This window comes from Sceloporus occidentalis, unplaced genomic scaffold (genome assembly GCF_023333645.1).
Source record: "Sceloporus occidentalis isolate IW3139 unplaced genomic scaffold, rSceOcc1.0.p SCAF_326, whole genome shotgun sequence".
NCBI lineage: Eukaryota > Metazoa > Chordata > Lepidosauria > Squamata > Phrynosomatidae > Sceloporus > Sceloporus occidentalis.
Genome location: NW_028317306.1, coordinates 308090 through 318261, shown reverse-complemented (window position 1 = coordinate 318261; position 10172 = coordinate 308090). Strand labels below are relative to the sequence as shown.

Sequence of the window (10172 nt, the reverse complement as noted above, 5' to 3'; positions counted from 1 at the left end):
AGAACCCTACCAAACATTACCTCCCTGTTAAGGCTTAATATAGAAAAGTATGAATACATAATATGAAAACTTGCTAATAGGTAACTCTTGTGCTGTAAAAGAATTATCCCATACACAATTCTCAACCAGCTTGTTATTTTTAGGATATAACTTGATATTTGTCTGCTGAGAACGGACTGGATACCATATTGAGCATTTTATGACTTTTCTTGCTACTTCATTTTGAGACATCCACAGACCATGGTGTATAGGTTCCAGGGTTATCTTTTGGAATCTAAAAAATCCAGTAAACAAAAAAACATCACACAAAAACAACATTAAGCACGTAAACAGAGCTATAATTTATGTTTAGTCAAGTAGCAGGAATAGCCAGGTCAATTGATCACAGAAAAAAATACATAACTATTAGAATAAGCATTTAGAGTTTGCATTGTGCTTATCTATCTATCCATTTAATTTCCTTTGTCTGTCTTATCTCAGTTCTTCCTTTCTTCCACATTTTCTAGGAAGAGCAGCAAATTGGGGCTAGATGCCCATTGGTTACATACAATGCAACAAAAAAGTTAACCATTGCAATACCAAGGATATTTATAATATTTATAATTAATCGTACCTCAGATCAATCTAAATCTTTTTATTTATGTTTGTCTGAAGAAAATGTAAAAAACTACTTGACAGAGCATAATTAATATGTATATGACAATTAAAAATGTCAGTGCCTGTAAGGAAAGCTTTACCTTCATTTACCTCTACATACAAGCAAGGAGTATATTATATTTTAAGCTCCAAGCCTTGTGCAGGAAGTATCACAACCTCATGCTGATGGGTCACATAAAAGGATGAAACAGCTGTCCATACGTGATGACCTGGCTGTTTTACCTATAGCGTGAGCTTCTGTGTAAAGGCTGTCTAGTACAGCCAACATTTACTCTAAAGGCATCCATGTATAAAGTCTATATAGAGGCAAAAGGTGATCTTTGTTAACCTTGTTTGAACAAGTCTACCCAGATTCCTTCCAGTTGTGGCAGCACTACAAGATTTCTGTGTAATACTAGTGGTTAAAATGCCTCTGCTACTATCATAATTCAGTCAATCTATTGAAGACACTGATAGGAGACTAATAAAACCTAGGGGCCTAGTCCACTCCACATTTTCCCAACCCCAGTCCAAAGAACCAAGGGATGTATCCTTTTGTTTTTGTAACAAATATCTACATTTCTTTAATATCTAATAAGAAATGGGCTATACTAAAAACCGCTAAATAATTGAGGTTGTGACAGTTCACTCTTCACCATACACTTATTGATATTTTGTGTTACCAGATTTGGTAACAAACATCAATACTTGACTTGCTATTAAAGCAGCCATATAAGTGCTTCTTAATTTTCCATCAAATCCTCTGCAATTGCTCTCATTACTGAAAAGGGCCAACTCATGGTTAATTACCGTATTTGCTCGATTATGAGACAATGCTCTGAAAAATAACCATCGTCTTGTATTCGAGGTTGTCTTCTAATCAGACCTCAAATAGAGGTCTGATTACAAGACCAAGATACAGATCCCCCGCAGCACTGCAGGGGACCCAGATCATCCTCTCCGCAGCCGGTGGAGGTCTGTGTGATGCACGCAGACAGCCTCCGTTGCTGCCGGCACTTCCTTTGGGACTTATATGACCTTCCGGTACTTATTCATAGGACCCTGCAGCAGCAGCAGAGGTTGTCTGCGTGCATCACACGGACCTCCACCGGCTGCCCCACTAGACACCAAACAATCTGAAGCATGAGAAGTCTGTAAGGATGCACTGGAGTCGGAGAAGGGTAAGAGTGGCATATGGGGGGGGTTATAAGGGCTTTCTGGAGGCAGAGTGGCATATATGGGGTTAAAAAGAATATCAGGGAGGCAGAGTGGCATGTAGGGGGTTAAAAGGAATATCAGGGAGGCAGAGTGGCATATAGGGGTATAAGGCATATCTGAGGGGGGGCAGTGTGGCATATAAGGGGTTATAAAGCATATCTGGCAGCAGACTGGCATATAGGGGGTATAAGGCATTTCTGAGGGGGCAGCGTGACATATAGGAAGGTATAAGGAATTTCTGAGGGGCAGAGTTGCATATAAGGGGCTATAAGGCATATCTGGGGGGCAGATGTGCATAACTGGGGGAAGGTTGGCAAATAAAAGGAAATACAAACAAAAAATGCATTTTTCTCAATCAGTTTTTATTAAATATGAAAACATAGTTTACATGTGAATTAATATTTACTAGTAAAACTTTTTTTCATATATGGTAGTCTTTTATTCAGGCTCCCCCCCCCTAAATTAATATTAAAATTTTGGTTGTCTTATAATCGAGCAAATACGGTATTATCTGGAGATAACTGATAACTAATGCTGCAGAAAAAAACAGGGGACAACTGGTGCCTCTGCTGAATCCAATGTAAATGTAACTTCCCTACACAACTTCTTCTCAAGTTTATCATATAAGCCATCTACTGAGTATTATCTGTCTGCTATAGCCAGCAGCTCTGAAATGTTAGCGGTAACCAGTAACCTGTTCAGGCACTATTAATTACAACACTTTCACCTAAAATCCTCTATACACTCTCTGACATGCCAGCCCTCACTTGCCTCATCTTGCAGCACCGAGTAGGGCCCACAATAGGCTTTTCACAAACATTAGCAGCAGAAAGGGTGCATTAAATCTAAATATGAACAACAAATCTTAATCTACCAAAAAAGTTGATACTTGTTTTTGGCAGAGCCAAACTTTTCCCTGCTTCTTTAACAGTATAAACACCAGTGACCTTAGATCTAACATTAAGATACAAATCCAACATCCCTGCAGACAACAAACTGTCCATTCTGTATACTTTCCATGACTTTGCCAGCATCTCTGTCTCTTAAAGCAGGGATGGGGAACCTTTTTTCTGCCAAGGGCTATTTGGATATTTATAACATCATTTGCAGGCCATACAAAATTATCAACTTAAAAATTATACATTGTACATTTATCCAACCAGACAGCCACACATTGTGTATTTATCCCACAAGAGAGCCCCCCTTGTATGTGATGCCCCCAGCCAGCCCCCCTTAATGCACCACTGCCCCACACCCTTCTGTATTTCCCTCAGCCGACTTCACACTGTATATTTATCCAACTACCCAGCCCCCACTTAGTATTGATGTATGCGATGCCTCCAGCCAGCATTCCCTTGTGAATTTATGCCCCATACCCTTGCATATTGCCCACCGCCAGCCCCTTCCCTTCGGTGGCCCTGGCACCTCAATTGCATCCACAGGACCTGTGTACTGAAAGCATAGACTGATCCTCCCTCCAATTCCACGCTATCAAACAGGTATCCATTAATTTACAAATATTAATTCACAAAGTCAGATTCTCATTCATTCTCTCATCCCCAGATACTCATTCACAAATATTCCTCATTTAGATACTCCTTCATTAACTCAATCACACATACTCATTCATACACCCATCTCCACCCCCTTACCTGAGCTGCAGATTTTTCTGTGCCGCTCGCAGGGGCCAGCTGCTTCCCTGCAACCTGTGCAAACAACTTCTCTTTTGCCGCCTAGGGGAAGTAGCAGGGTCATGTGACGTAATGCTACTCCACTAGGTTACAGCATCCCCTTGGTGGTACAAGAGATGTTTCTCGCACAGGTAAGCAGTGGGCCCCTGCAGAAGTTATCACCTGCCACTATTGCCTTGCATTAAAGTCGTGCGGCCACCTGTGGTGGCCTTGGCAGGGCCAAACCAAATGATTTCAGACATTCCCCTCCCCTGTGCCTCTGTGGAAAAGCTAAGTAAGGAGTAAGCATTAACCCACATAACCACCCACATACACCTAAAAAGTTATAAACGTAGAAGACACCCTGCCAACTGAGGACATCCTCAGTGTACTTTACACCCTGGCTGCCTTAGAGCAAAAGGGGTCTGGATCCATGTATCTGCTGCAGATGCACACTTGTTGTGATCTCAGCTCCAGGCTGCTAGTACATCAGCCTTTTGACGAGATTTCTGGTTGACCACAGTAAGCTGCCATGGAAGCCAGCCTCCCTGGTATGTTTCTTATATGACCACAGTAAGCTGCCATCTGGTGTGTTTCTGTTGGTTATAAGAAGATAAGAAGGACTCATCCTGTACCTATTTCTACGTGAAGAAGGCTGCACATGGTATCCTGTGCTACCTGTTTTCCTGGTAGCAAGAGTGACTGTCCTTGACATATGCTCTCTTCACTTCTAACAGGACTCTATTACTCTGAACAACGTCCATGTCCTGCTGCACTCATGAACAAATCGTTCTTTTGATGCGATTCTTTTCAGTGATCCGGATGAATCGGTTCAGTAGACTGAACAATTCATTTGTAACAGTTCAGTCTGTGAATCATGCAGTTGTAACCTGATCCTAGAGTGAGTCATCTGCACAGCACTCAGACACAGACTCTGGGATCAGGTTACAGCTCATTAATTTACAGAGGAACGATGACTAATAGATTCAGAGAGTTGTTCAAAGATTTGAATCCTTCAGAGAATCTCACTGACACAATAATGTTATAAATAAATACATTAATAATCTTCACTGCCCCCCATGATTTAGATTCCCCTTAGTTTCCCCCCCCTTTACCTCTAACTGCACCTTAAGTTAACGTTATTAAATTAACCCTCAGTCCTCAGCATTAAATTAACCCTAAAGACCCCATTAACCATAACTGACCCTAAATGAACCCTAAACACCCCATCAACCATAACTGCCCCTAAATTAACCCTAAACACCCCATTAACAATAACGGCTCCTAAATTAATTGTATGTACTCCAGATAAATTACCTAATAATATGGTTGATGGGGTCTTTAGTGTTAATTTAAGGGCAGTTATGGTTAATGGGGTGTTTAGGGTTAATTTAGGGGCAGTTATGGTTGATAGGGTGTTTAGGGTTAATTTAGGGGCAGTTATGGTTAATGCGGTCTTTAGGGTTAATTTAGGGGCAGTTATGGTTAATGAGGTCTTTAGGGTTAATTTAGTTAATTTAAGTTAATTTAATAAGGTTAACTTAAGGTGCAGTTAGAGGTAAAGGGGGGGGGGCAAACTAAGGGGAATCTAAATCCTGGGGGCAGTGAAGATTATTAATGTATTTGTTTATAAAAGTATGGTGTCAGTGATATTCTGTGAATGATTCGAATCTCTGAAGGATTTTCTACCTTCAGTGACATCACTAGAGTAGGCAGGCAGGAGGGTTCATTGACTCTAATGAAAGGGGTGGGGCCAATCATCAGTGTGACTGCAGGGAGGGACAGGGAAATAGTAACTCCTGTAAATCACACTGAGTGATCCGAAGATTCGGATCATGAATCAGATAATTTCAATGAATGACTCAAATTATCCGATTCACTTTACTGATCCAAACTTCCCATCACTGCAACTAAATCAGGGACTGTCCTCAGTAGTTTCTCAGCATCAGGCCTGATACCAAATAGTAGAAAGCATACCTGCTTGATACAAAGTTGTAAATATGAATGAGAGGGACACAAAGCATTCCTGCATAGGCCAACATATCCCCCCATTGGTCCAGGGGGGCCATTCTAATGTAAGTAATGTAAATCTGCAAGATTTCCTTCTCCTTCTCTACAATTGTCTCTTATGTTCATTTACTGTAACTCATTGTATATGTACTGTAAATGCAAACTATAATATGTATTATTGTTTATATATGAATATTTACATACCATATTTGTTAAGTGGTCAGCACATGCCATACGAACTTTCTCTGGAACTGCTGGGCTGTTTAAAGTGAAATCTTTCGATAACCCACGTTCCTCACGGGCTGAATCTATTGCCTCCTTTATTGCAAAATACACAGAACACCCAAGGAACAGTGCAGTCTCTCCAAGGCCCTACAAGCCAAGTAAATAAAAGTGAGAATTCTTACCTGGGAATTCCTTTTCCTTGTCCATTTCCAAGGTGGCACAGGTAGGGCAGGAAACACTATAAAAAAGGAGACCTCCCCCTTCCTCCCCAGTGTGGTTAAAAAGATAGACTCAGACAAACAATAGACAAGCAAAAGCAAATTTAATGGGTGGGAGTAAAAGTGTGCCACCTTGGAAATGGACAAGGAAAAGGAATTCCCAGGTAAGAATTCTCACTTTCCTTACCATTGCAGGTGGTACAGGTGAAGAATTAGCAAGATAGGGAGGGAAGGATTACAGTTTGCAGGACACGACGACCAAATTGAGACTCGTCAGAGAGATGAAGATTCAGCCTGTAGTGCCTTACGAATGTATGGATCGACCTCCAGGTCGCTGCCTTGCAAATGAGAGACGGATTCACCCCGGAGAGTTCAGCCCAGGAAGTCGAGACAGATCTGGTCGAGTGCGCCCTCAGGCCGGAGGGAGGTACTCTTCCCGCGGAGATGTAGCATATGGTGATTGCGTCTTTAAGCCAGCAACTAATGGAAGCTCTGGACACTGATCTGCCCTTGTGGGGCCCCGCAAAGGACAGAAAGAGAGAGTTTGATTTTCTCCAAGCAGACGTACGAGAGAGATAAGTCAGGATACACCTCCGCAGGTCTAGCGAGTGGAGTTCCAGCTCTTTGGGATTCTTGGGATCCGGACATAAGGTAGGTAGGACGATATCCTGATCCGAATGGAAAGTTGAAACCACTTTAGTGAGAAACTCAGGTGGCAAATAGAGGATAATGCAGTCAGGCAAAATCATGAGAAAAGGTTCCACTCTGGAGAGAGCCTGGAGCTCACTCACCCTCCTAGCGGAAGTGAGGGCCACTAGGAGGACAACTTTGTAGGTGAGCAGCTTCAGCGAGGTATTCTCTTGAGGCTCAAAAGGAGAAATGGTGAGTTGGTGCAACACGAGATTAAGGTCCCAAGGTGGAACTGACGGACGGAGCCTGGGACGAAGTCTGCACATCCCTTTAGAAAACCTGCTGATCCAGGGATGGGTAGCCAGATTGAAGTCTAAAAAGTTGCTCAGGGCCGAAATCTGGACCCTAATAGTAGCTGGTTGTAACCCTTTATCGAAGCCGTCCTGAAAAAAGCGCAGCACCTCATGGATGGATGGAGAGGACACTTTGTGCACGTTGCACCAGGTGATGAACGTTTCCCAAACCTTCTGGTATGTAGCAGAAGTAGTTTTCTTGCGGCTGGAGAGAATAGTTTCCACCACTGATGAAGATAAGTCTTTCGAGGTCAGGATCTCCCTTTCAGAAGCCATGCTCAGAGGTTGAACCGGGAGGGATCTGGAGGCCATCAGGTCTATCTGAGGAGTACCCCATTTCCTTGCGATGAAGGCGAAGACTCCTTTGTTTAAGGACCATTCTCCAGGAAGCACCGAGTTTCTGCTGAGGTAGTCCGCTTCCTGATTCAAGGAACCCTTGAGATGAACCGCGGAGAGGGTGCAGTGACTGAACTCCGCCCATCGGCAGATCTGAGCGGTCAGGTTCTGCAGGAGGCTGCTTCTGTTGCCACCTTGTTTGGAGAGGTAGGCCACAACGGTGACGTTGTCCGAAAGGATCCTGATAGACTTGTGGTGCAGGATTGGAGACGAGAACCTCAAAGCCCTCCACACCGTCAACAGTTCTAGACGATTGATGTGCAGCTTTGACTCTTGAGGAGACCAAGTTCCCTGGGTTATATTGCTTCCCATAACTGCACCCCAGCCTCTCAAACTGGCGTCGGTAGAAATTAGTACCCAGTCTCTCGTCTGCCAAGAGAGTCCCTGCGAAAGATTCCTGGCCGTCAGCCACCATCGGAGTGATGCCAGAACGAAGGGGGAGAGCCGGACCTTCTTGTATAAAGACGTCATGGAGCGATCCCAGTGGTCCAGTAGAAACTGTTGAAGAGGTCTTGCGTGAGCGAGTTCCCAGGGAACCGCTGAAATGGAGAAGGTCATTAGGCCGAGCAATGACATGATGGATCTGATGGACACCGACTTGTTCTTTAGGACCGCGTGTGTGAATTCCCTCAATCTTTGGATCTTGTCCCGAGGGAGAAACGTCTTCTGTTCGTGTCGAGTCGAGAATCATCCCCAAAAAGGTAAGACGTCTGTTTGGGAGTAACTGAGACTTTTGTAGGTTTACTAGCCATCCTAGGCTGTGAAGGCTCCTGAGAGATACCTCTAGATGGGACTGGAACAAGGTTGCCGAGGTCGCTATGAGCAGCCAATCGTCCAGGTATGGGACCACTTTTATGCCCTTCTGCCTCAGGAAGGCCACGACCACCGACATGAGCTTCGTGAAAATCCGTGGTGCTGATGCAATTCCAAAAGGAAGAGCCTGAAACTGGAAATGTCGAATACCCTGAGGAAATGGAACGGCCAGACGGAGGAATCTTTGATGGTCTCTTCTGATGGGAACATGTAATAGGCATCCCGAAGGTCTATGGTGACCATGAAGTCCCCCGAAGAAATAATCTCTGTGGCGGACTTCAGGGATTCCATCCGAAACCTGTTTTATCTTAAACAGGTGTTCACCGACTGTAGGTTGATGATCAGCCTGAATTTCCCCGATGGCTTTGGCACGACAAAAACGTGGGAGTAGGTTCCCTCTCCTATTTCTTGATGAGGAACCGGGACCAGAGCCCTCTCGTGAATGAAGTCGTTGAGTGTGGAGAAGAACCCTGATCTTTTCCAAGGATCTGCAGGGGGCATGGACAGCAGGAATTTCTGGGCAGGTAGGTGAGTAAGCTCCAATGCATAGCCTTGCTTGATGATGCGAAGGACCCAGAGGTCTGAAGTTATCTCTTCCCTGGCATGAATGAAAAAAGTTAACCTGCCCCCTACCTGAAGCCGGCTGGCGTCAGAACCTTCCTGCTTTACCGTCCTTGCCTCTTCCTCTACCTCTCTGGAATCTACCTCTTGCGTAGGGTTTACCCCAAAAGGACTGGTAGTCTTGATTGGAGGATGAGGGCCTGTAGGACTCTCTGTCTCTCGGAGCTCTGTAATAATTTGACCGGAAACGAGGTGGTCCTCTCCTCTGAGGTAACCAGTGCTTGTTCCCCATAGTGGATTCCAGAATCGTGTCGAGACCGCTGCCGAACAGGTGGTTCCCCTGGAATGGAATGCTGCACAGCTTATGTTTTGAGGCATTATCTGCAGCCCACGATTTCAGCCAGAGAGCTTGTCTAGCGAGCGCGGTGGCTTTAGCAGAAGAACGAACTGATTCGATAGAGGCATCTGAGATGAAATCGACTGCTAAGCATGTGTCGGACAAGTTTCTATTAACCTGCTCAGTCCCTGGAATAGTTGCGAGGTCTTCCACCGCCTGTTGGAGCCAGACTTTAATTGCTCTAGAAGTTGACGCAATGGCAATAGCTGGATGAAAGTTCGCCGCCACAGCTTCAAATGATCTTTTGGCGGCATTTTCAGCCCTCCTGTCCATGGGATCCAAAGGAATGGCTGTTTTTTTCGTGGCCTTGGCTACTGCAGAGTCCACCTTCGGAACTTCCCAGGCATCTGAATCCTTATTATCAAAAGGAAAAAGCTTCTTGATTCTGGAGGATGTGAAGAATCTCCTGTCGGGGTATTTTCACTGCTCCGTGATAATGGCAGAAAGTGAATTGTGTACTGGAAAGGTCTGCGGTTTCCTAGAGTAACCCTGAAAAGGATCTGGTTTCGAAACTGGTACGTCATCCTGTAGGTTCAAAGAAGATCTGACAGCAGAGATGAGTTTCCCTGTTTCTTCGACTGGGAAGAAAAATGTTTCCTCTTTAATCTCCCTCTCCTCATCCGAAGACTGGGGGTCATTCAACTGGTAATCATACAGGATTATCTTCCGGAGTATCTGGAAGGAAATTTGGTGGACCCTGCTGGCAAGGTTGTTGCTGGGGCACAGGCCCCTGAGCGGAGCTTGCCATGGCTCGAAAACAGTCAAAGGTAGACTGAAGTTCCCCCTTCAACCAGGAGGTAAATTCGGATGTGGAAATCTATTTAGGCCGAGAGCAGGAGCTGCACATTTTGGCCAAAGGATCATGTAGAGTCTTCTTACAGGATGAGCAGGCTTTGTGTTTCGTTTTTTTCCTACAGATTTTGTATGTGGGGAGGCCTCAGGAGGGATGTCCGGATTTTTGTCTGACATGACTGAGGAGAAAAAACACAAAGATATAAACGCAGAGAGCAATGGAATAATAAACGGAAATCTCCCTCCAAACCGA

General features: G+C 44.5%; 1 protein-coding gene across 1 annotated transcript in view; it reads right to left on the bottom strand.

Annotated features, from left to right (window-relative positions):
* Positions 1–217: 217 nt before the first annotated feature.
* LOC149274541 (aldehyde oxidase 2-like) overlaps positions 218–10172 on the bottom strand; it is a 157138-nt gene continuing 147183 nt past the window's right edge. Inside the window, exons 32-33 of the mRNA XM_089505361.1 lie at positions 5739–5906; positions 218–274 (exon numbers count right to left, since the gene is read on the bottom strand). Of these exons, the coding sequence (XP_089361487.1) occupies positions 218–274; positions 5739–5906 (225 nt within the window). The remainder of the gene's footprint in view (positions 275–5738; positions 5907–10172) is intronic.